The following is a 27,419-nucleotide window of genomic DNA, read 5'->3' as shown; positions in this document are numbered from 1 at the left end:
ACCCCCAACCCCAATACTGTCTACCTAATTACAAGTAGCAGATAACGATAACCCAGAATGTCTCCTTCAATGTAAACTAAACAGTCTCCCAAATACCTTCTTTTTTCTCACAAAGACAACTGTCAGGCTGAATTAATTTGTGTTGGGATGGAAATACACAATCCTAATTTGGTGATTTTTTTTTTTTTCTCCCTTGTGCACAGTGTGTGGCTAAAGGAGACACAGGAATTTGACATTTAAAGCCCAGGTATATATTGCTTAACCTGTGTATGTCCTGACTACATAATTAAATGACTAACCAGTGAGTTTCTAACTAAAGTTTAGCCAAACAGGGAAATGGAAATGTGCTCATACAAAGTAGTCAACTTAGTCCTCTTTATATTGGCTCAGAGCTAAAAGGTGTGTTCTTTACACACTTTAAAAAGAATGGTCTGGATAGCGACTCCTGTCAAAGATCAAGAGTAATTGGAATAGTACAAGGACTCACAGAGTCCCGGAGCTAAGCGCTAAGGGAGCAAGGACTGGTTTTCCAGCCAGCAATTCATTTCTAAAGGGCCTGAGGGAGACTAGGAAGACCCTGGTGGGCAGAGTGAGCAACAGCAGCGAGACCAGCCTGGCTTAGCTGCACTCACGCTGGACAGGGACAGCGCGCCAGGAGGAGGGGGAGAGAGCAGGGCAGACATACCGAGAAACAGACAAGCTCCTTCGACCACAGCACTTCGGCTTCAGGCTGCCTCTGAGATGCCCAGGGCCCTTGAGACCTCCTAACTTAAGGCGAGTTTAAGGACATTTTAAATGTGGCAGAACATAGTGAACTTATTTTTAGAAAATGTTAAAAGGTTTACGTTTCCAATGAACACATACTAGAATACGCACCCAAATAATATGCATTAGCATAACTGAGAAATTCCCTAATTTCCTGTAATTCCTAGAAGAATTACTGACTTTTTAGCAACCTTTTTCCTATTCTATTCTGTCCTGTTCTGCCCTAGTTGAATTGACAGAAACTTACTATGTAGTCCAGGGTGTCTCAAAACTCACACTCCTCCCACCCAGACTCCTGGGTAGTGAGATTACAAGTGTGTGCCATCACACTCGGCTAATAATCTTCAGGAAATGAAACAGAAAGCAGTTGAGTGTAATGGTCTACACCTGGCATCCCAACTCTCAGGAGACTGAGGCAGGAAGCGCTCAAGTTCCAGGCCAATTCCAATTGTATAGCAAGACCTAGTGTCACAGAAAAGAAAGGAAGGAAGGAGGTAGAGAGGGGCGGAAAGGAAGAAAGAAAAGCCAGTGCGTGCTTTCATGAAGAGATCTTGGGAATACTAAGGAATCAAACCATTTATCCTCTCAGAAATTCCACATCTAGGGGAGGGAAGGATGGCTCAGGAGGTAAGAATGCTTGCACAGGACCTGAGTTTGGATCCCAGCACACACATAAAAAGGCTGGGTGTGTCTGAGGAATGTGGCTTATCACTGTTGATGAACATTTAAATCTGTTATGGCTAGGACAGACCGAAACCAGAAGCCTACTCTTCTATTAATTGTATATACAAACTGTCTAAGTTCACAACTTATGTAGATGATGGATTTGGAAGACAAGAACTTCCCAGAGCGACCATCTTCATCTCTCCATATGTGGTACAGGACCTCCGTTTCCATAGCTGAAGCCTCTTCTGTTTTTCTCCTTACACAAAGGTATGGCATTCTGTTGTTGTTGCTGTTTCTTTGTTTGTTTTACATAATTCTTTATTGACGCTTTGGAAATTTCACATCATGCACCCCCATCCTGCTCACCTCCCAGTCCCTCCATATCTGCCCCACACCTCTGCAGCATGCCCCCCCCGAAAGTTAATTAAAAACAAAACAAAACAACCCAACTGGCTCCTGCATCTTTCCAGCACCTCTTCATTCATCCTAGTGGCATCGGGAGCTGCGGTGTGTCACTCAGTGTACCCTTTTGTCCAATCAGCCCCACCCGAGAAATGTTCATTGCAATGAGTTTGGTCTGCTTCAGGACCCCTGGCACACAATCATCACTGGGCCCTCAGTGAATGAAACCGCTCTCAGATATCCCGGCCCGACACATGGAGATCCTGCAGCTATCATTCTGCAGGACCAGTCCCTTTGTGCACTCCAGCAGGTCATAGATGGGGTAGATGATAGGGTGGGCCAACCCACGGCCCAGGATATGGGTCTGGGTGGTAGCCGAGCTGGTCAGTCTGGGCCACTGGGACTGTCCCTTCAGGCAAGGGGCAGAGCCAGTTCTCCTAGGCCTATACATGGTTCCTATGCATAGTTCCTATGACCCCCCCCCCCTGTGGTAACACAAGCCATGGACATCAGCCCAGACCCTGGCTGCTGCTGGGCCATTGACCCAGACATGGTCCTCCTTAGCAGCCCAGGCTTGGATGTCACCATGGCCCCAGGTGGCAGCACAGGCCACTTGGATTGGCATGGGCCCCTTGGCATCGAGGCCCTCAGATGCCAGCATGGCCCTAGGTGGTGGCCCAGGGCCCTGGCACCAGCATGGCCTTTGATGGTATCAGGAGCCGTGGACATCAACTCAGACCCTGGCTAAGGTAGGGCCATGGACCCAGACATGGTCCTTAGCAGCAGCTCTGGCCTGGACAACTCCATGACCCCAGGTGGCAGCAGGGGCCACTCAGATTGGCGTGGCCGTGGAGGCAACAAGGCCCTCAGGAGGATATGGCGGTATTTGGTATTTGTATGTTGGGGCTCCTTGCTGTTTGTCTGCCCTATGAGGAGAGAAACATAGTCTTGTTCAGCCTCGAGTTCCCTGTCTTTTATCAGTGCTTAGTGCCAATAAGCACTGAATACACATTTACTAGTCAGATGAACACAGCATCATCGTTTTCTAGAAAGCTCTTACTCTCCAGCCTAGCAAGAGGCAGAGTGCAGGGTGTAGCGGAGCCCCAGCAGGAACCAGCCTCACTGAAGTGGCAGTCTCTGATGGTGATTTCCCCAAATCCTGGTTCTGAAATACTTGTCCTCTGGGTGTACTAAGAACCAAGTGAGGTGCTCGTGAAACACCTAACACTGTTTCTGGGGAAGAATGAGGAGCTAGAGAAGGGGCAGGCCACTGCTCCAGTTTGGATCTGGAGGGACCCCAAAGGCTTGGTCCCCAGCCTGGTGCTGTTGGGAGAGGTCCTGGGAGGATTAAAGAGGTAGGATCCTGTGAAAGGTCTTTCGGTCACTGGGTGCATATCCTTAAAAGGTGATTGTCTTTCCCACCCAGCCATGAGGCGACTGGTTTTACTTTCTGTGTGTTCCCTGACCTAGTGCCTGGCCACATGCCTAAAAGTCACAGGCAGCTAATCACAGACTGGAACTTTCAAAACTGGGGAGCTAGAAAAACAAAACAAAAAACAAAACAAAAACAAAAAGCCCTCTTCTCTTAATGAGCTGATTTATCTTGGGTATGATCACAAAAAGCTGCTGGACTGGCATGGTAGCACATGGCCAGCCTCGGGCACATGGCAAGTTCCAGAGCAGCCTGGGTTACAAAGCAACAAGCAAGCAAGAAGGCAAAGATGGAAACCATAAAAGAGATACACATTAATATTGGCAAGTCAGAGCCACAAATAAGGTCAAAAAGGAAAGTTCCCAAACACCTACTACTGCTACATTACCCCTCAGGTTTTCAGTGAACTATATAATACCGTTTCCTATGTACCATTTTGGTATTTTCATCTGTCACTGAGTTCATGTTATTAAATACAATTCTACATTAATATTAATCACTTCACTAAATTCTACCACGCCCACCACGCCCACCACGCCCACCACGCCCACCATGCCCACCATGCCCACCATGCCCACCATGCCCACCATGCCCATCATGCCTTGGACGATGGTTTATTTACTCAGTGAGTTGCAGGATATGAAAAGGACTGCCGCTTCTCTGTACACAGATCTTGAATAATTTTCACGGGAAACACTTCAAATTAGTCACCAAGGGAACAACCTTGTAAAAACTGAACAGAACAATCCCTATCCCAGGGAGGCAGGAAACGGGAACTCCCACACACTGGTGGCCACTGTGAAAACTGCCGTGGATAATGGAGAAAAGCTCAGCATTCCTCATGAAATAATTCTGCTCCTCCTATACGCCTTAGGACAAAAAGTCCTCAAAAAATTGATTTTGGAATCCCTTGACATTCTTAGAAATGAAGGACCACACGATCCTTGTTTATGTAGATTTTATCTATCAATGGTTAGGTTAGAAATTCAGACAAAGCCAGGTGTGGCGGCACATGTCTCTAATTCCAGTGCTAAGGAGGTAAAGGGAAGTAGATCTCTGAGTTCAAGACTACCTTGGCATACCTACTGAGTTGTTCAACAATACACAGGGCATCCTTTGGTCATCAGAACAAGACACCACTACATATTATGTTGACTGGTTGGATCTCCACTCTACACTCATAAGGGAAGAGGAGTGAAAAGGGGCATGATATTTAGCAGGATTCCATAACCATTTTGACATTGCCAAGTTCTCCAAAATACCTCAGGAAGTCCCAAGGGCCCTAAGATCTTGCTATGAGAACAGTGACCCTTGAAAAGTCTGTGTGTGGTTCCAGGACACAGACGCAAGGACTCTCACAGCAGTAGTGCTTGTTAAAATTCCCAATCAGGCCAGGTCCCCTCGCTAGCGGGGTGAATCAATGACCAGCGAAACATTCATAAAATAGAATACCCCCCAGCAAGAGAGGCAACACCTTCAGCCGTCCACTATCCATGGATGAGTTTTGTAAGTACAATGGCTTGGTTTTGTTCTGTTTTTATTTTATTTGTTTGTTTGTTTTGTGGCAGGTGCTAACACTGTAGCCCAGGATGATCTAGAGCTCACTATGTAACCCATTTGAGAGACTGAGGCCTCCCCTCTTAAACGCTAGGAATGCATTTAATGGTGTGTGTGGCATAAATATGATATTGTTTGGAAGAGCCTAGGTATAGGTGAGACTCCCGTATAAAATTCCTTTTATATGAAATTCAGGAACACAAAAACTAAATTATGTTGTCTTGGGGTATGCTTATAGGTAGTAAATCATAAGAAAAAAACATAGATATGGCCATCATAGTATTTAAGATAATAGGTATTAGGCTGGATAGATGGCTCAGTAATTAAGAACTCTGGCTGCTCTTCTGAGGACCCTGGTTCAACTCCCAGCACCCACATGATGGACAACTGTAACTCCAGTTCTAGAGGATCCAATGCCCTCTTCTGGCATCCATGGGCACTGCAAGCATGTGAGGCACAGACATACATCCAGGCAAAATACCTATACACATAAAAACTTTTTAAATAAATAAATATTTAAGAAGATCATGGTTATTTCTTTGTGATGTAGCTCCTTATTTAAAATTTTACTGCTTTATCATGGATACTTCTCATTAACTTTTAATTTGCAAAATATGGCATTAATGCATTGTGTGTCTTGATTACTGAGTGTTTGCTGTTCTTCACTCTCTGGTTTTGTTTTTATTTGTTTGTTAGTGGGTTTTGGTGCTCCTCGGTCACGTGCCTCACCTCCCCCACTCTGGACCTGGCCTTGGTGATGAGGGAGTGCTGATCAGAGACCAGGAGGAAGTAGCAGCATCCTATTTCCTAGGCTGTTTCTAATTACACCAGTGCCTGCTTTATAATTATCCATTATATTCCACATTTAAACTTTACACACTTTTCTGATGCAAGCTATATTTCACAATAACTAGAAGCATGCATTTCTTTGGTTTCAAAAGGCAATGAATGTGTGTTCTATACTAATTGGCCTTTTAATTTTTCTCTTTTGTGATTTCAGTAACCACACTTAAAAACCTGTCTTGTGCCTGGGACTTCTTAATGGCCCTTTGAGGGGATAGATAGCATTCTCACTTCACACCCAAGAAACTGCCCAAGCTTGCCTAGCAGGGTTCACAGGCTGTAAGTAGATCAATGGCTCAGTACATTTTAGGTCTTTATGATTATACACTATTACAAGGGTTAACCAAAAGATCAGGAATTTCACTGACTACATTTTAAATGCTTTTAAAGGTTCATGATCATGATGCCCTTAAACCTACATGTTTAATTTGTTTTTAAATTGGCAAATTATTTCAAAAAGCCATTTGCCCTGGGGGCTGGAAAGAGGGCTCAGCGGTTAAGAGCGTTGGCAGCTCTTCCAGAGGTCCCGAGTTCAATTCCCAGCAACCATGGGGTGGCTCACAGCCATCTCTAATGAATGGGATCTGATGCCCTCTTCTGGCATGGAGATTGCCTAAGACACAAAAAGAACTGAAAAGCGATGTCTGCTGCAGGAAGGTGAGGCCATCAGGAAGGAAACAGCTGTGAGGACAGAACTAGACCCTGAGGCAGCTCCTGGGAGCCCAGCGAGGCTCTCAGGAATCACCAAGCTGCTTTCAACTTTTTGGACACAGCATTTAAGTTGATCGATGTAAGGATTTTCATACATCATCTAATATCTGTTTCTGGTCCTTGGATCTGCCGGCTCTTCCCTCACTCCTTCCCACTGGCAGGAAGACGGGTTTGCTTGGCCCGCCAGAGAACACATAGATTTTATTTAGTTCCTCCCATGAGGCTAGCTTGGCAGAGGTGGGATGGGGCAGGTGGCTGAAGAGGCTAGGAGCCTGTGTGGGGAGTGAGGAGACTGTGAGAAACGCTGAAAGTAAGATGTTTCATCACCTCTCATCACTGTACGGGCAGGCAGTGTGAGCTCAGATGCCTTCTCTCTGCCTCGGCTTGTGTGTCTGGATTGCATTTGCAAAGCCCGCTCCTGTGCTCCTGTACGGGCTTGAGGCAGACAAGTCTGCACACCCAGGCTTTCCTGCACAGTGCCAGCCACGATTATGCCTGGAGACATGGGCAGCAGGCTCTGCCCATTTCAACATTTCAAATTAAAATTCAATTGTCACCCGCACTAGCCATATGCTCCTAGTACTTGTAGTGTGGGGTGCTAACACTTTGCACGTTTCCCTGTATCTTTAATCTCGTAGCACACACATTCAACACAGAAACAGCTTTCAGAATGATCAGCCTGGCCGATTTACCTCCCAGCCCAGCCCAAGCTCACCCAGCAGCATTCACAGACTGAACTGCTCAGCACAGCTTCCGGAGTTGGGCCCTAATAGGACGATTGACTAAAACATCAGAAATTTCACTTATTAAAGTTTTCAAGCTGGGCGGTGGTGGTGCATGCCTTTAATCCCAGCACTCGGGAGGCAGAGGCAGGCGGATCTCTGTGAGTTCGAGGCCAACCTGGTCTCCAAAGTGAGTTCCAGGAAAGGCGCAAAGCTACACAGAGAAACTCTGACTCGAAAAACCAAAAAAAAAAAAAGTTTTCAAATGCTTTTGATGAATCGTATTCGTGATGTTCTTAAACTTACATGGTGGATTTTTTTTAATTGGCAAATAATTTTGAAAATTTTTGTTTCGTTTTGTTTTGTTTGTTTTGGTAAAGTGTAAGATATTAGTTCCTTTAAGATGTCTGAGATGGCTCAGCTGGTCAAGATGCTTGCCACCAAGGATGAGGACCTGAGTTCTATCCCTAGGACTCATAGGGTGGAGAAGAGAACTGACTATTACAAATTGCATTCTGACTCCTCGTGTGTGCATGGCGCGCGCGCATATACACACACAAATAAAAAAATTTTAAAAGCTTTTTAAAAAGGAAGGTTAAGAGCTCAAACCTAAATTTGAAGTCTGTCTTCTAAAATACCAAATGACAGGAAAGAGTTAAGAGAGTTCTAACAGAGAAAACTGACACCAAAGCCCACCATGCACTTGGGTTTAATGTTCACACCTGTGCGATGAAACCAGCATAGCAAAGTTGAATAGGTCTTATATAAATGTCCTTTTTCCTAAAAGTTAATAAGATCGCTCTTTTTCTCTTAGCCGAATCCTTAGCAATTCTTGAATGATAGGTTGTAACGAGCCAAGATGTTCCCATAACACTCTGTGTCCTAATAAACCTGGTTTGGGGAAAGCGTGTGCAATACATAATAACTTGTTACCCGGCAGGCGGAGAGAGCAGCAGGCAGCCAACGCCCACTGGAGACACATTTGAAAGATAGCTTACACCTGAGAAGAATGCACTATAGTGTCTTAACGTCTGCCACCGAGAAAAAAGAAAATCAACACAAACTCTCAAAACATTTCTTCCCCACTAGGGGCACTCCCCCCTCCTTCCCACCCCTGCCCCAAAGAGCTGATACCAGTTTGTCTTTGGAATCTGAAAAGAGGATAGGGATAGGAGCTGGTAAAAGGATTAACTAAGTCCTTCTAGTACACCCAAGAGCAGGATTATAAATCAACATGAGAATGGCCGATGGCTGATGGCCGGAACCCAGATGTATTTAACAAGAGTAGCTTGCTAATGATCCCGATTAGATTGCTAATGTCATAAACACCTGAGAACTAGAGAGCGTGAGCCACAGGGCCACATCCAGGATGCTGCATTCCTCTGACAATCAAAGGTATGTGGCTCCCACCGTATTATCCCTCCTATTCATAATTGCTCAAGACTTTTAAAAGCAAAGAATTTGCCAGATTGAGACAATAAAGCCCTTTGTGAAGTTCATCGATGGCATTCGTATCACTGCTATATAAGTTAAAACAACCGAGGTCTCGGGCAATGGAGAGACAAGTCTCCGGTCACCACTTACCATGCTGTCGCCTCTTCTCCACTCCCTATGGATACAGCGAAAGAGCACGAGGAGCAGCTTGCAGCCCGGCCGGCATCCCCTCTACCCGGGCTTCTCACCACAGCCCAACCTGTCCACCCTCCAGTCTGCCCTGTTCAGCTCTGGCCAGCTCACTCTCGCCGCCGCCGCCGGAGCTCAGACTCAGACACTGACGGTTCCTATGAAAAGCTCATTTATTAAGGGTGTGTTTGATTCCAGAGTTGAGAGGGTTAAAGAGGCGCGCCCTTTTCTGGGTGGGACACTAAAGCCAAACTTGCTGAAGAGACAGCAGAGGAAGTAGTAAGCAGGTAGTTTGGGGAAAGTGCCCTGCATATATTAAACTCTAAAATTAAAACAAAACAAACAAACCAAAAAAAAAAAAAAACTTGTGTAGGGGTGAATGAGAAACATGAAGAGTGAAAGTTACAGCTTAGCTCTGATTTTTAATTCTCTGGTAAACAAAGTATATTGTCTTTAATACTGGGTTTTTATTCTATATTGTTCTAATTCCAGTCTTATTTACTTACACTTTTTTTTTTTACAAAGGTATAAATTATTTTCCATAAATCACATCGCTTGTAATAGTACTAAAATGCATGCGGGGGTGTTACATCATAGAAAGGGTAAAAATTACATCCTATTACGAAGGGTAAGAAGTCCATCCATTTGGTACTCAAATAACTGACACCTATATTCATCAATAAATCTAACCCAGTAATTATAAATCATTATAACATTCAGTCTAAAAGTGTTTAGGGTTTGGTGACCTTCTGTTGTTCCAGCAGCCCTCTTCATGTTTGTCCTTTTGGGGGTAACAGGTCAGAAATAAAACAGCTGTCTTGTTCCATTAGGAACAGAGTGTTAGAAACACCTGCTGGCTTGATCCAGTGTCTGCACACGCTCCACCATGGTGAGTACATGTGAGATGGTCCTCATTTTCCAAAGTTTTATTTTCAACCATAGTAGAAAGCATACAACACACACTTTACCATCTAAGCCGTTTTTAAGCATATAATCCCATAATGCTAACTATATTCATATTGCTTTGCAACATATCATACAAAACCAAAACAGTATCTCTATTAAACAAGGAGTCCCCAACTCTGCCCTCTGGCCCTCGAAACTGCCGTCCTACATTCTGCCTGAGTCTGGCTACTTTGGGTATCACACTCATATGGAATTATACGGTGTTTGTCTTTCTGTGACTGACTTATTTCCAAGCACAGTTACTTAGTACAAACTTGGCATGGGAGTAGAAGCTTGTAAACCCCAGCATTCAGGAGGTAGAAACTGGAGGATCAGGAATACAAGACCAACCCCCTCTATGGAGCAAGTAGGAGGCCAACCTGGGCTACAACAGATACTATCTCAGAACACAAAAAACACCTACCAACCAAACATCATCAGCAACAAAACCACCCCACAATTACTTAGTATAACCTATCAAGGTTGACCCATGCTATTGCATATCATCTATTTCATTTATTCAATCAACAAGACCATCAGGCAATTATTGGTTGCCAGATTTATGAGTCGCAATTTGGGTTAAAAAACAAGGACTATGTGGAGGCTCACATTGTGGAGAAAACAAGGAAATACTGTCATTTAGAAGTATGTATACAGATAAGACAGAAATGTAGTAGCAATAGCTGCCATTTAGGGATGGCACATGTAGAAAAATTTATGCTTCGTTAAGTAGATTAGGTGACTTAAAAAAACTTTTTCTTTCTTCCTTTTTAAAGAACTATTATAGCTTTTGTAAGTTACTATTAACTTAACAAATTATTCTGTAGCTATCATATATATTAGAGATTTATTATTATTATTATTATTATTGTTATTGTGCATGTGTGCGTGCGTGCGTGCGTGCGTGCGTGCATGTGTGCATGCACGCGTGTGGTGTGTGTGTGTGTGTGTGTGTGTGTGTGTGTGTGTGTGTGTTTGTGTGTGTGTGTGTGTGAAGGTACCTATGGAGGCCAGAGCCACTGGAGCCTCCTGGAACTGGAGTTACAAGTGGCTCTGAGCTGCCTGACCTGGGAGCTGGGAACAGAATTCTGATCCTCTGGGAAAGCATCAAGCACTCTTAATCCTTGAGCTCTCTCCCCAGCCTGTGCGACCATTTATACTAAAATTCTTAGATACTGTAAGAATATGTGACAACAAGGCCAGGGATGTGACTTAGCTAGCTGAGGGCTTGCTTAGCATGCATGAAGTTCTGGGTTCTACTCCCAGCGCTGCATAATAACGGGCAACACATAATCCCAACATTTGGGAAGCAGAGGCAGGAGGATCAGGTCAAGGTCATCCTTGGCTACATAGTGAGTTCAAGGCCAGCCCAAGTGACATGAGACTTTGTCTCAAAACAAACAAACAAACAAACAAAAACAAAAAAAGAAAGCAAAAAAAAACCCAAAAAAACTAAAAACAAACCAACCAACCAACCAACCAAACAAACAAACAAACAAAACAGACAACAATAACTTAAGGCAAGATTTCTTCTATCCCCTAACCTGAACAAAAACTGCACAGAACATTAATATCTGTATCCTGCTACCATGTTCTCACTCTGTGAGGGGCAAGCTAGATAGCTCATTTTTGCTTCTAGAAGCTTATAGATTTATCCATAAAACTACCATCACTGTGCAAGCAGGTGTATAATTAAGTGTTCTAGTAGGTATAGAGACATTTGTAATGCTTGAGGAGTTCAAAGGGAAGGAGATTGGCATGGGTGAGCCTTGAAGCATTGGTTTAACAAGGCCTGGGTGGAGGGAAGGCACTCCAGGAGAGGGGAGGGACGAAGGAAGTTGGCCAAGTGAATTCAGGCACAGTAACCAAACTAGAGTTATGGGGCACAGTAAAGGCTGGCAGAGCATCCTGGAAGGGTGAATAATAGACGATCTCACTTGGGATGAAGAGCCTTGAGAAACAGGTCAAGAAACTGAGGTGTGAAGTCCTGGAAGCAGAAGCTCTCCACAGGTTTCTGAGCAGGAAGTGACATGATGTAAAGGATGCTGGAAGAGGCTGAGTATTGCAGCCTCTCCTGGGTCCCACCCTTCAGACAGGAAGTGGAATGGGGAATGATGTGACCAACAGACAGAGGGAAGGAAAGAATGTTCAGTGAGGACAAAGACATTGGGAGAGAAGGATAAGCCCAGAGGAACTCAGTGTAGTCACAAAGCCTGGAGGACAATGATAAGCTCCAGGGGTGGGCCAGGGGCAGCATGGGTCATGTGGAATTTAGGGGACAGTTACTATCTCCAAGTGGAAGTATCCATAAACCATGGAAGTTTCACTCTCAAGACAATACATCTGCATTTAACCTGAACCCCTAATCAGTCACTATGGTCACAGTTTGATAAGGAAAATGCAAGACTGTCTATAAATGGCACCCTTACATGGTGTGCTAGTATTATGTCAACTTGACATAAGCTAGAGACCTCTGAGAAGAGGGCGCCTCAGTTGAGAAAATACTTCCATAAGATCAGGCTGTAGGCAGACTTATAAGGCATTTTCTTAATTAGTGATAAATGTGGGAGGGCCCAGCCCATTGTGAGTGGTGCTATCCTGGGCTGACGGTCCTGGTTTCTGTAAGAAAGCAGGCTGAGCAAGCCATGGGGAGCAAGCCGGTAAGCAGCTCTCCTTTACGGCCTCTGCATTAGTTCCTGCCTCAACGTCCTTCAGTGATGGACAATGATGTAGAATTATGAGCAAAATAAATGCTTTCCCCCCTAAGTTGCTTTAGTCACGTTGTTGTATCACAGCAATAGAAACTCTAACATGGGATCCATGGCTAGAACTTAGGTCATTGGGTTCATGCAGGAAGTACCTTCACCCAGAGCCATCTCCCCAGCCTCGAATTAGATATTTTAAATCATAAGGGTCAGTTCACTCATGTGAGTGACTTTAATCTACTGGGACCATAATGCAGGCACCTGGGGAATGCCAAAAGAAAACAGGACATATTGGTAACCATGGTATCCACTATGAGTTTTGGAGAAATGGAAGAGAAGCTGTCAAGGCAGGGTTAGGACTTATGAGGACACAAACTTACATGTGAATAACTTTGTGACATAGAAACAGAGGTGTGACTGTCCCTCCAAGAGGAAGGGTGCCCCAAGTCTATTTGGAGAGCTGCTCATGGAGCACTTTGCTGGCTGATTCACAAAGATCCCATGGTGTTGTCCAGAAAGTACGCAGTGGTCATGAGAAGTACACATGGTCAGCAGGCATTGGAGGAGGAAAAGCACATGTATGTAACAAAAAGCATCAAGTGTTTGGATCTCCATGCATGTTGAAAGGCTGACTGTTTTCTTGGTTTAGAAAGAGAAAGCAGGGAGTTCTGGTCTACACCTGTAATCACTTAGAAGGCAGAGGCAGGATTAAACATTCCAGGTCAGGACGAACAAAAAGTTACTTTTGTTTAAATAATACTTCATTATCTGTCTGTGTATCTGTGCATGATGAATACATTCATGTGTCAGAGTACAAACGTAGGTGTCAGAGGACAATTTGTAGAGTCAGTTTTTTCCTTTACCATGTGAGTCCTAGGGAGCAAAGTTACTCGGGTCATCAGGCCTGGCAGCAAGAGCCTTTATCCACTGACTGGCAGATATTGATGGATTAGCTGGACCACAGCCTGTGAATCATTCTAATAATCTTCTTTATATATATGTATGTATATTCTATTAGTTCTGTTACTCTAGAAAACCCTGACTAATAACTGACTGATACACACACACACATAGATATATATATAAAAAAAAGTTAAAAAATTGTCAAGCATAGTAACACAGTTATAATCCCAGCACTTGAGAGGTGGGAGCAGAAGGTCAAGAGTTCAAGGTCAGCCTGGGCTACATCAGACATTGTCTCAAAACAAACAAGCAAGCAAACAACACAGAGGTAAGGAAGGTCCTTTACTCTATCTTTTCTTTTTTGTTGCTTTGTTTTAACATTTTTAAAATTTTATTTCATATGTATGAGTATTTTGTCTGCATGTATGTCTGTGTACCACATTCATGCCTGGTGCCCAAAGAGGCCACAAGAAGGCATCAGATACCCTGGAACTGTAGTCATAGATGGTTGTGTGCCACCATGTGGGTACTGGGAATGGAACTTGGATCTTCTCAAGGGCAACAAATGTTCTTAACCACTGACCCACCTCTCCAGGCCATTGCTATGTTTTGATATAAGATTTCATGTAGCCCAGGCTAGCTGCACACTGAATATGTAGTTGAGAATTATCTTCAACTCCTGGTCCCCCTGAGTGCTAGGGTTAGCAGTATGCATGGCCATGCCCAGCTTTCTCACTGTCTTTTCTAAAGCGGGCACATCTACCTCCCAGCTTCTTGCTTTCTTGTTTACAATAAACACCCAGTCTCTTCCCACCTAGGAACACCCCAGGTGTCTTTAGTAATAAAAGAGAAATTCTACTCTTTGCAGTAAAACAGCAATTCTTTTCATTTTTATATGAGGCTGGGCTGAGTACAGAGAGGCACACCCAGTATCATTCATAAATTTACACTGCTCGCTCCCACATAAAGGGCACATACCTAGAATCTAATTATGCTTCAACACAGAAAATAGCTTCAAATTTCTGGTGTTTTAGGAGAGAGATAACCAAAATGCGATGTCCCTTGAGCAGGGAATTTTTAAAATATATTTTTAAATAGGCTTTTGTCAGAATAAGAAATAGAGATCTCTAGGAGGGCAAAAGAATATCAGCTTGGGTATTGGAAAGTGGGCTTTAGAAACAGTGAGAGGAAAAGGCCCGTGAGGGTTTTCTAGTGTGTGGAATGACTAAAGACATCTTAGCAGCAGCAGACAGCAGTGCCCTTTCCAGTGGTTTGCAAGCTGTGCCAAGCCTCAGGAAAAGTCTGCTGTGCTTATAGAATCACATTAAGATAGTGGCGCTTTGGGGAAAATCAGGAAGGAAACTGGTTCCAGGCACAGGTGACTGTGGTAAGAGGAAGGAGAAAGAGAGGCAAGAAGGGGTGGTCTCAGGGAGGAAGGGTAGCAAGCACTGAGGCGGGGAGGAGGACTGACTTTGCCTGGCATGTGGAATGGGAATTTCCATCACGACTGGTGTTCGTGGATGTCTGGGAGTCTCAGGGCAGAGCAGACAATATATACGTGCATTCTGTTTCTATAAGCTGTAACTGGGAGGGTTAGGTCAACCATGTCTCATGAATTTGGTAAGTATTTTATGGACCTAAGTCACTGAGGGTAAAGAGGTGCATATCACCGTTTTCATTTTCGCAGTGGTTTGAAGCTGTCACCTGTAGTACAGGGCATTTGAATATTTAGTCTCCAGCTGGTGGCACTGTTTGGCAGCGTCTTAGCGTTCTACTGCTGTGAAGAGATACCATGACCAAGACAACTTTTATAAAGGAAAGCACTTAACTGGGGGCTGGCTTACAGTTTCCGAGGGTTGGTTCATTATCATCTTGGTGGGAGGTGTGGTGGCAGAGAAGGAAGTGTGGGGCAGAAATCTTTACATCCTGGGGTGGGGGCGGAGAAGGGAAAGAGAGGGAGAGGGAGAGAGGGACTTTTGAAGCCTCAGAGTCCACTCCTAGTGACACACCCTTTTCCAACAAGGCCACACCCCCTAGTCCTTCCCAGACAGTTCATCACCTGGGGACTGAGCATGCACATATATGAGCCTATAAGGGACATCTCATTTAAGCCATCACAGGCAGTTTAGGAGATGTGGCCTTGCTGGAGGAAGTGTATCACTGGGGATAGGATTTGAGGTTTCAGAAGCCACACGCCTTCAGTAGACTCTCTCTGCTTCCTGTTTGTGGTTGGAGATGTACGCTCAGCTCTGTTTCAGGCTCCAGTCGCTATTGCTACCAAGTTTCCCTGTGCAGGTGGTGCAGCTGCAAATCCCAAACCAACCCTTGCCTCTCCAAGTTGCCTTGGTCATTGTGGGAGACCAGCTGGGAGACCAGCTCCCACATTTTACCCCAGGGTACTCTTGACGGGTGAGGGATAAGAGATTTGAATAGAGAGGAGAGAGACAGAAACACGGGACAGCCTCGGGAGGGCCTGGATCCTAACCTACCAGCCCCTCCTGTCTCTTCTAAAGAGCTATTTATAGTAATGCCAAGGGGTGCAGCAAAAGACCTCCCCCTCGCACAACCAAGTGCAGACTCTTTCCAATCACCTGGTAACCACACACGTGGTCAAGCAATCCTCTAATGCAGCCCTGCTGGGTAAAGCAAGCTCAGATCTCATTAGGAAACCTTTATGGGCCTCCACAGGTCATGATGTTTTATCACAGCCATATGAAAATAAGGATTCTTGCAAACAAGAAGCAAGCAAAAGAGAAGGCGAGCAACTTATCTAAGGGCTGTCGGGAAGCAGCGCCCTGAGGCCCGCCAGCCACTCCTCTCTACCAGCAGCTCTCACCAGCTAACTCTCCAGAAGCCACTGGTTCTGTGGGTCCCTTGTGTCTTGTTCTCTCATGACTTCCTTGCCTAGCTTTCCTGCATCTCTTGTATCCTTATCCTTGTCTCCAATGTAATATCTGCTTCATGGGGCTTCGGGGGCTTCTTGTCAGTATATTTCCATGCTCAAACATTTGACTGCCTGAGGCTGGAGGACTCTCGAGAAGCCACATGGGAAGAAGGAAGGCTAGGCGCTCTTGAGCAAGTCTTTCTTCCTAGTGACACTGAGGGTTCCATCTGCAGTTGGAAAGTGGCCAACATGGCTGCCACAGTCCCCTTACCCACTGTCCTATACTTTCTAAGTTAATGTCCCAGCACTAACTAGCCCTTGCGTCAGTGTGAGTCCCTTCAATCTGTTCTGCACACATGCTGCTCTTCTGGATGCCCTCCCCAGATTACCACAGATTCTTCATCTGTCACCTTGGAGAAGTCACCTATGACCCCACAACTTAGTTAGAACAATATTCTCTTACAGTTGTCTCTCCCCCTCTCTCTGTTCTGTTTTTCATCTAGTACCTGTCTCTAGCTCACTAGATTAAAATCTGTGTCTCTGTTTTTGTCTCTCACTGGAGCATCCATCCCGAGAACAGGGATGTTACCATCTTCCTTCCCTGGATGTTCTCACAGCCTCATAGGGCTGTCTTGCAACAGATGTTTCAAATGCACAGTAAGCACCCCAGAGAGTTACGGAATGGATACATTCATCTCACAGCATTGTTTTACAAGTAAGGCTTGCTCAGCATAGCACAGAACCTCCTGAGTGGGGAGAAAGAGCTTTAGTGAGACCCTGCAAGAAAGAACGACAGAAGTGAGACAGACAGACAGATGGTCTGATGGGTCTAATAATGGGACAACGATGGGCACAGAGACCCCAAGAGCAGTATCCCAACCCAAGAATAGTAACAGCCCTAGAGGACAAGGAGGGAGTTGCTGCTAAGACAGGGACCCACAGAGGGCCTTGCCAGGGGCTTGCAGGCAGGGACTGAGGGACACAGCCAGTCAGCAATGCCCTGCAGGGAGGGATCTGGAAGACTGAGATCCGCCTCACTTCCTTCCCTCTCTTTGCTCTCCTTCCAAGACCCCATGGCTGGTGCCAACAGAAAGCCCAAATGCCCATCTGGACACAACTGGTGGATGTGTCCACACCAGACACAGGGGAGGATGGAGGAGGATGAGGCCAGATATGCAGAACCTACAGGCGCAGGAATGAGCGGGGCTCTGCCTCTGGTCCTGCTAAATCATATGTAGACCATCAGGGAGTCTACAGACGCACAGAGATTGTCAAGGACTCTGCCAGGGTTGCATTGGATCTCTTAGGGCGCCATCCTGAGGCTGGTCAGGGTTTCTAATCATTCTCTTCATGAGCTTAGTTTGTCGGAGTCCCAATAAATTCAGCTTTCACTCCACAGGAGCAGCCAACTTTCTCTTAACATAAAATACTCCAGCTAACTCCATCCCAGCTTGACCGCAGACGGGGGGCATCACATTTGCCTGCCATACTGCACTTATTCAACCATCAGCCTGGACCCCCTGTGCTGTACATACTCGGCCACCGTCCTGACAATCAGTCCTGAGACTTTATCTTCCTTGGGACTTCGCCATTGAGGAAACAGATTGCATTTCTAGCAAAATGCATGATCATTCCTCTCTAACCCATTCACCAAAGCCAACACAAAGCAGATGATGAAAGATCTGTGTGTAAGCACTGAGCCTGTAAAGTGGGAGGATAGGTTTAATCAAATCTCTGTTACTTTGAATTTAACCTTAGTTCCTGATGAACCTAAAGTATAACCAACTAATAGATAATAAATAGGACTTCATCAAAATTAAAAGCATCTATGCTTCTAAGAAAATAAAAAGATGGCCCACAAAATGGACCACGAAGAGACACTTTTCCAAAGAAGATATGCAATTAGCCAATGAACACATATAAAGATGCATATCATTATTGTTCATCAGAGGAATTAAAAATCAAAGACATAATGAGATAACACCCTGTACCTATCAGGATGGGTCAAACAAGGGCAAACAAACAGCAGGCGTTAGTGAGGATATGCAGAAGCAGGGACTGAGGCGTTGTTGGTGTAAATACCCACAATGCCCAGTAGTTCCACACCTAGTGAAAAAAAACCAAAAGGATTGAAAATACCTACAAAAAAACTTGGAGGTCAGTGTTCACGACAGAACTACTCAGGAGTTAAAAAGCAGAAATAGCCCAAATGTTCACCAACGGATGGATAAATAAAAGATGGCTAATGGAAGAACGAAGTGCTGGCACCTGCCACAGTGTAGGAGACCCTTGGAGACACTTCTGAAGTGAGGGGAGCCACACACAGAAGCCTACACAGTCATCCTATTTATATCACAGGCTGGAACCGGCAAACAGAGTCAGAGAAAGGGGTGGTACTTGCTAGCGGCTAGGGAGGGAGGGACCAAGGAATAACTGCCTGGTTTCTTTGAGAGAGCAATGAAAAGGTTTTGAGATCCAAGGGTAGTGGGAGTTATACAAGCTGTGAACAGACTAAAACTCACCTCCCTGGACATTTTAAACGGTGAATTTTATGGATTATGAATACCTCAATTTTTAAAATGGTGATCATCAATAATGAGGTTGGATCCTTCTCGACTCTTACTTCATCGCTCCGAGGAAATTAGTGAAAGTAAAAAAGAAGAACCTGGTGTTGCAAGAAATGACAGCTATGGTGTCACGGGAGTCCCCTGGGGACCCTTCTCAGCTTTACAGTCATAGAAACGGAAGCAGAAAGAGCACAGGACAGGAATGAGGTCTGGGGAACACCTCCCATGGACTTTGCAGAATTAGGGCGGGGGGCACTCAGACACCAGCTTTCTTCTCTCCCTCTCCCTTCATTCCTTCCTTCCTTCTCTTTGAGATAAGGCCTCACTCTTTATCTCAAGCCGGCCTATAACTTGTTATGTCACTCAAGAAGCAGACCTTGGATTTTCAATCCTCCTGCCTGAGCCTCCTGAGTGCTGGGCTTACAGATGTGTGCCACCACAGCTGGCAGAGTCGTTTGCTGGGAGTAGAACCTAGGGTCGTGTGTATGTGAGGTCAAGCTTGTATTTCTAGATGACAATAAAGTTTCAATTACACTGAGATAATGATAAGAATTTTCGTTCCTCATAAAATGAAATCTCATGTAATGTTTTGCAAATTAATTTTATTACAAATACTTACAAATTGTATCATTATAATGTATTCATGTGTTAAGAGCATTTACTTGTGCTCTGAAGACAGCGCAGAGGAGTGTATTGCACAATCTCTCCCCATCGGGGCAATACAAGATAACAAGCAGGTGATACGGACTGATGTTTTCTTCCTTTAGAGGTCATATGCTGAAACCTTACCCTGACATTAGTTGTGTGGCACTAAGAGGATGTGGGACCTGTCGGGTACGATCAGGTCATGAGAGCAGCGCCCTCATCAACGGGATTAGTGTCACAGGAGATCTTGCTTTCTTCCCTGCTCTCCAGTGGAGATGCAAGGAACCAGCTGTGTATAACCCAGGACAACACCATCATTAGAACCTAATCCTGCTGGCCCCTGACCACATCCAGAACTGTGAGAAATACATTTCTGCTGTTCATAATCTTCCGGTCTCTGGCATTTTGTTACAGCAAGGCTTTGAACATCGTTCTCCATGCATAGCAACAGTGTGCAAATGGAACTCCCTGATGCCCTGCTGAGCTTCCAAAAGAAGAGCAGAAACTAAGTTGGGGGCTCATGCTGAGGTGACCTGGACTCAGGAAGTGCAGGCATGATAAAGGAAGCACTTTTGGATTGGAAGGGGGAACATACAAGAGCCATTGGGTGACATGGAGGGGCCTGCACCTGTTAGAGCTGCTGCACTGTTGGCCTCTGCCTCAAGAAGAGAAAGAGCATGCACCGCTAGACCGCATCCCAAACACCCAGGGATGCACGCCTAGTTGGGGTGGTGATGGTTTTCTCAGCAAAGTAACCATCTCCATGTGAAGGCCCGTCAGAACTGTGTTCATCCACTCAGACTTCACTGAGTGTCAACAAGGCTTCTCTTGGCTTATGCTTTTGTCATAGAGGCATGCACTGGTTAGAATGAACCTCCCTGACTGGGAACCTTAGGAAGTTCCTTGGCTACAAAGACTTAGAAAGTAAAGCTGTGTGACTTAGTCTGTTCAGACCATCAAAGCAGAATGGCACAGGCTGAGCAGCCAGCTTACGGCTACCCAGTTTATTCCTCACGGTTCTGGAGACTGGGGAGAGCAGCTTCATGAAGGGGCTGGCGGGGCCAGTGTCTGGTAAAAGCCTTCTTCATGGATCTTCACACAGACAAGCTCTCTACCTCCATTCATTCGTAGTCTGCCTCCTTTTCCCTTTCCTCTCGCCTCTCATTCCAGGCTGGCCTCTGACTGACTATGTACCTAGATTATGTGTGAATTTTGACAGTTCTCCTGCCTCAGTCTTCCAAGTCCGGGGGTTACAGGAGTGGACCACTATGTCTGACTCTGGCATTAAACAAACAAACAATAAAATAATTACATTCACAAAAGTTTCATGTTCAGGAACAAAAAACTCCCCAAAGCACCCATTTCCTAATTCATTCTAGGATAAATCCCCAACACATTAATTAGGGAGGGGCACAAATGATCAGTACATATCAGAAATCAGCATTCAGAGCAGGTGTTTTATTTTAAAAAGGTCCCGTCTGGGATAGAATATAGCTTTGACTTGGGCATAATTTCATTGAATTACTCTTTGCCAAATGTCACAGGGTCCTTAGCAGATCTGTGAGAGGCACAGCCCAAACCTTCAGGCACTAGTCTACCCAGCAATTACTTTTAGCACAGGTTTTATAATTCGGCATGCACATCAGTTTCCAGATTGTAGCTATCACCCGTCTCCGCGTAAACCACAGTTTACTTGGCTTTATCTGATTATAAACATAATTGGAATTGAGGTTTAGAAAGAGCGATAAGGCAGACCTAATCTCAACACAAAAGGAAAACAGGTACCCACTTATTATTTTCATTTTAGTGTCGTGCACCCTTAATATTTCACAGGATGTACAGATCTGGCCTGACAGGACGACCTGTGAGGGTTAATCCTGAAGTCTTCTAAACCTGCTGGGGTGACGGTGTGACCCAGCTCCTCTGCAGCCGGCCTCCCCACTGCTCCACATCCTAGCTCCGGCACAGTCTGGTTCTGGGAGGCCCAGCACCTTGCCTGCGCAGCCTCCTTTGCTTGGGGCGGGGACCGCCTTTCCTGCCCAGCACAGCGGAGGAAGTGGCGACTTGGCCCCCAGCCTTCCGTTCTGCTCCGGACCAACCCAGAGAGAATGAAAAGCTCTCTTCACGACTGGAGAGCCTTCAGACAAGAAGGAAATTTTCACACTCACTTCTGAAGGAAGGGCGTGGCCACAAAGGGGCTGTGTTCCCTCGCCCCACCCACCTTACTTTTATGTTTTGGATATTTGGTCACAGTTCAAACCACCATGGATGAGTGACGGGGACATTTCTCCAGGGGTTTTCTGAAGCTTGAGTGAATGGAGCCTAACCTAAGGTGATCATTCAGCTACAAGCCAAACGGCAACCTGTCATAAACAGGAGTAGCTGGAGTGCAGCAAGCCTTGGGAAAGCTGACTTCCTGCCTCAGCTGAACTTGAAGTTGCAGTTGCTCCAACTGCAGCAGAACTCCCCTCAGTAAATACTCCTGTGATGAACATTCACCCACCAAGTACAGAAGCAGAGCCAGCGCCAATGCCACGCCCTTCACCCACTTCGGCCTCAGTCTCTCTTCCATTGTGAGGCATTCCTCCATGAACATTAAGTGTGTACCTCAAACAGACAAAATAGCCATCCTTAGTAAAATGCAAATAATGTCAACATTGTCCTTTTGGTGGCTTTGGAATTAAAATCACACCAGTGGGGCCAGAATAGCAGAGATGATTGTGAACAAGAAAAACGAGGTGCACACAAATATGCTTCAATTCTAGATGCTGGGGTGCCTTCCTCATAAATAGGACTCTTCCTCCTTCCCCTTGCTCTTTATGGCATCAGCACTATTTCAGCAGATGTTTGTGGCAAATGATACTCTTTTAAACAATAATTCACTTATTTTTATTTTATGTACATTGGTGTTTTGCCTGCATGCATGTCTGTGTGAGGGTGTCAGATCTCCTGGAACTGGAGTTACAGACAGCTGTGAGCTGCCATGTGGGTGCCGGGACCTGAACCTGGGTCCTCTGGAAGAGCAGCCATCTCTCCAGCCCCAGCACACGTTATTCTAAGTGCTTTGCGTAGCGGAAGCATATTGACTTGATGAAGCCGGTTAGTACACTGAAGAGAGCCTTGGTAACTAGTGTAGGCTCTCACAGCTGTCAAGTGGCAGAGCGTGGATTTGAACTTTGGCAGATGTGACTCTGGAAGTCTGTATGTAGTTAGTTCTCCAGAAGGAACTGAACTCACTTCACGCCCCTCATGAGCAACCCTGCCAAAATTCACAACAGGCTCTGGCACTTCCAAACCCCAATTGCAAAAGGAATATCATCTATTAAATTTTGTCTAAAAGCTAACCTCTTTCAAGGGTGAGTCACTGTGGAAAGGGAGATAGAATTTCACACACTGACCGGCCCAGTAACCTTGATATACAGTCAACATTAAAGAAAAAAAAATTTTCCACCTCAACCTTCCCACGAATTAATCACAGATAAGTCCATTGCTGTGTCAGTTTTCAGTCATAGCTGCCAGGAACTTCAGCTAGAGTGTGAGTCAAAGCGTGTGTAGAAATCCATGCGACAGCGTGCCCTTTTGGGGTGAGACCTAAATCGCATGACTGTAGACTGACTGAAAGGGGTCTCTCCATGCAAGGACTTCCTCTTGTTATGAGACTGCTCAAGAAGGAGCGAATGAGATGCCTCAGGTTCCAAAAGCCACTCAGTGGAAGGAGCATCGTGCGAACAAACTCCCAGACTCCCCACAGATGCCCACCGTCCCCAGTCACACTGCTCACCCCTCCGTGAGACCTTTATGTTAAAAAGGTACAGTTCTCACCTGGGTCAAGGCACTTCCCTATTCTCTGTGTAGACAGGTTAACTTAAACATATCACCACTGTTGAAGTCTGGAAATGCATGTGACCCACCTGAGCTATGAGCTTGATGCTGCTTGTTTTTATTGTTTATAAATTGTGGTGTGTGTGTGTGTGTGTGTGTGTGTGTGTGTGTGTGTGTGTGTGTGAGAGAGAGAGAGAGAGAGAGAGAGAGAGAGAGGCGGTTGAATGTGTATGTGTATGTGTGTGTGTGTGTGTGTGTAAAGGTGTGTCTAGCTGTGCACACAAGCACAAGTGTGCCACAGCATGAGTATGGAGGTCAGGGAACAATTTCGGGTGTTAGTCCTTGCTTCTACCATTTTTTGCAAACAGTTTCTTTGTCGGCCTGTGAGCATCTAGGCATTCTCCTGCCTCGAACTCCCATCTCCTTGCAGGAACCCTGAGACTGGAGACACTTGAAATATTGTGTCCAGCTGTTTCATGGGCTCTGGGGATTTGAACTCAGGTCCTCATGCTTATATTGCAAGCTCAGCCATCTCCCAGCCCTAGCGGGGACCTTTCTTGTTCTTCATTTGTAAGAAGCAGACAGGGAGCACAGAAGACCAGGGGCCACGGAATAGTGTCCTATGTGGGAAATGAATGTCCCTTTTGCCTTACAAGGGAACTCATTTTCCTTTTTTTGTTTGTTTGTTTTGTTTGTTTGTTTTTTTGGGACAGGATTTCTCTGTGTATCCTTGGCTGTCCTGGAACTCACTTTGTAGAACAGGCTGGCTGTGAACTCAGAGATCCACCTGCCTCTGCTTTCCAAACACTGAGATTAAAGGTGTGCACTGCCCAGCAGGAGCTCATTTTCTATTATTTATACTTTATTCTCAGTAATTTATTCCCAGAGCAAATCTTTGAAAAGCATGAGACATTTTTATTGCTTTCTTCTTTCTTGTCCTTTTTTAAAAATTTGTTAAACACTTATTTTTATTTTATATCTATGAGTGTTTGCTTTCACGTGTGTCTGTGCACCACACGCATGCAGTGACCTTGGAGGTCAGAAGAGGTTGTCTGATTTCCTGGGACTGGAGTTTTAGACAGTTGTGAGCCACTATGTGGGTGCTGGGATTTGAACTCAGGTCCTGTGGAAGAACAACCTGTGCTCTTAACCACAGAGCCATCTCTCCAGCCTCCCCCCCCCCCTTTTTTTTTTCCTTCAGAGAGAGTCACTTCTTGGCCTGGAATATAGCCAAGGCTAGCCTGGGAACTCCTGATCCCTGGCTCTAACTCACAAATGCTGGGATACGGGTTTGTGCCACTATATTCAGCCCAGACAATGATTTAATTCCTATCAGAAGGAGTGTCCCTCTTATAAATGTCAGACCTCTTCTTTGGCCCCTGATCTCTGGATCTCTCTCATCTGCCCAGCTCATCTCTCTGCCAAGCTCTACACCCAAAGCTGCTTATTCTTTCTACATCATGGCTTTTATCCCACCATCTGCATCTCAAAAGCCTTTAGCCACTGTCCACTCTCTTCAAGATAAAGCCTGCACAAAACGGCATGCTCTGTTTTTGAAGCCATCCTGTCTTTGTGGTTCTGCACAAATTGTCCACTCTCAGCAAACTGGGACGATCGTTCTCGATGCTCTAAACATAGGCTGTGCTTGCCTGTCTTCCCATCTCTGCCTGTGGACTTTTCCCTTCCAAAATGCCACCTCACTTGCCTGTGCCAACCCAACTCTGATTCACACGGCAGAGCCCAGCCCGGAGGCTTCCAGACAACCCAAGCCAACTGAAATCTGCCTCTGAAAGCACTGACTGCTGGGAACTCGCCCTGCGCAGACTCTGTTGTTTTAGGTTCTGTTTCCCACGTGCATTTCTCCTACCTTCCCATTCAGTTCACACATTTTGCTAGAGCAGGAAACATTTTTGCAGCAAAACTATTTCCCAGCGAACTTTATGCCTCAAACACATGAAGACGGAAGGCTCAGATCTCTGACTAGCTCACAGCTCCACCCCAGCCCACCCTGCAAGGCTGCTCTTATCACACTTGGCGTGATTCTGTAAGATTTTTCTAAAATTCCACAGATTGATGGGGCGTATTTCCAGGAATAGCCTCATAACTATACCCATGGTGAAAGTCAAATATAAAATGTAGCTCTTTAGTAATGAGAACAGAAGAATGTTATACTTCTTTGGTTTTTAAAAAGCTACTCATACTCTGGCAGGTGAGATGGTGGCCTGGAGGGTAAAAGCACTTAGCAGGCAAGCCTGATGGCCTGGGTTCGATCCCGCAGACCCAGGGTGAAAGCTGTTATCCTCTGATTCCATTTGTAGCTGTGGCACTTGTGTACTCACACATCACACACACACACACACACACACACACACACACACACACACACACACACACAAATATTTTAAGAAGTATCCAGGTTTGACTAGCTCTTGAGAATATGGCGATCAATAGGGGTGGGAGGAGACAAGAGAGGGAAATGGGAAGAAAATATATCAAAATATAATGTATGAAAATGTTGTAATGAAACCCACTACATATAATTAATATGCACTAGAAATATTTTTTAAATTGTCCAGATTTGCCCAAACACTAATTTCAAAAAAAGAGAGAACAAGATTCTAAATGAAAAGTTCCACACCATATACTTAAGTATTTTAAAGTTGTGAGCCAAGCTAAAAAACTATCAAATGACGTTCCAATTTCTCTTTTATGTTTTAAATTTTAGCTTAGAAGTTACCGAATACCACTAGGGCATTTTGCACAGTGTTTTAGTAGACCCTCCCCCACTTCGTCTCCCTCACCCCGAGATCCCTGTCCCTATCTTAGCCTGTCTTCCCCCAATCTCCTTTTTCATGTCCCAAGTTTTCTGTCCTTTTGCCTTTGGAAAACATATCTCCACATTTATCTGAGGCCCAATGTTTCTTCTCTCCCCAAGCTGCCTCCATGTTGTATACCAGAGGCCTTCCACGCCTCCCCGGGGATAGCTCAGCTTACACATACATGCAAGCTCTGAATGGAGTCCCTGGACACAGCCTCCACTGGGCCACCCCTCAGTCCTGGGAAGATCTTCCAGCTGTGGGGTCTATTCTCAGAGGATGAAGAGGAGGTCCAGGCAGGCCTTGGAATCAGAGCCACTTTCCTCCCATCTGAGGGAGACACCAAATCTATTTAATTCCCCTTTCCAAAATTCAGATTTTTTAAATTTTATATGTATGAGTGTTTTGTCTACATGTATGTGTGTGAGCCACATGTGTACCTCAAGGCTATGGGTTTCAAGAGGGCACTGGATCCCCTGGAACTAGAGTTACAGGTTGTTGTGAGCCCCTGATGTGGGTGCTGGGAAGGGAACATGGGTCTTAGCCACTGAGACACCTCTCTAGCCCTCCAAATCTATTCTTTTTTTTTTTTTTAAGATTTATTAATTTATTATATATACAGTGTTCTGTCTACATATGTGCCTGCAAGCCAGAAGAAGGCACCCGATCTTATTATGGATGGTTGTGAGCCACCATGTGGGTGCTGGGAATTGAACTCAAGAACTCTGGAAGAGCAGCCAGTGCTCTTAACCACTGAGCCATCTTTCCAGCCCCCCAAATCTATTCTTATTATCTCATTTTTTGTTGTTGTTGTTGTTATGAGTCAGGGTTTTACTACATGGCTCAGGCTGACCTCAAACTCAATATCCCATGGGCTGCCACACCTGGGTTTATTTAGTAGTTTGAATGCAGCTGAAACTTCTGACTGAATTTGTGTTCAGAAGTGAAGAAGTCAGGCATAGAGGTGCTTGTCTAACGCCTGGCTACATAGTCAGACCCTGTCTTCAAAGCAGTAACAATAAAATACTAAATAAAAAGTAAAAGCGTTGGGACTTTAAAGACCAGTTAAACTTTTGAGGGTGTTTTTAATCTTCCTAAATAGGAAAGCACATAAAAAGGGAAAGACTGTATAATTAGGAAAGTTTGTAAGTTGTTACGCACACTACAGTGATTCCTGGTAGACTGCCCACACATTTACAGCGTGATGGCTTCTATTAAACACACTGGATTGAGGGTGTAGCCCAGCGGTAGCGCCTTGCCTAGCAGATGTGAGCCTCGGCTCCACCTCCAGCACCACCAAAAGAATTAAGAACATGCTGGCAAAAGATGTAAGAGCGCAGCTGACTCTGAACACAGAGTTTTTAAGATCAGTTTTTCAGGTGACCACAAACATTTCACGATGCGGTGACAT

The 27,419-nt window shown here is 45.2% G+C and overlaps 1 protein-coding gene across 2 annotated transcripts in view; it reads right to left on the bottom strand.

Annotated features, from left to right (window-relative positions):
* The window catches only part of Crybg1 (crystallin beta-gamma domain containing 1), a 192,348-nt gene that overhangs the window by 65,239 nt on the left and 99,690 nt on the right, over positions 1-27,419 (bottom strand). Inside the window, exon 1 of one of the 2 annotated variants that reach the window (XM_006982753.4) lies at positions 8,683-8,841. The exons of the other annotated variant lie outside the window; for it this stretch is intronic. Coding sequence (XP_006982815.4) covers positions 8,683-8,685 — 3 coding nt within the window. The 5' untranslated portion in view covers positions 8,686-8,841. Of the gene's footprint in view, positions 1-8,682; positions 8,842-27,419 lie in introns of those variants that run through there. 2 annotated transcript variants of the gene reach the window in all.

This window comes from Peromyscus maniculatus, chromosome 16 (assembly GCF_049852395.1).
Source record: "Peromyscus maniculatus bairdii isolate BWxNUB_F1_BW_parent chromosome 16, HU_Pman_BW_mat_3.1, whole genome shotgun sequence".
In the NCBI taxonomy this organism is placed as follows: Eukaryota; Metazoa; Chordata; class Mammalia; order Rodentia; family Cricetidae; genus Peromyscus; species Peromyscus maniculatus.
Note: the sequence above shows the minus strand (reverse complement) of the source record. Positions and strands in the feature narration are given on the sequence as shown.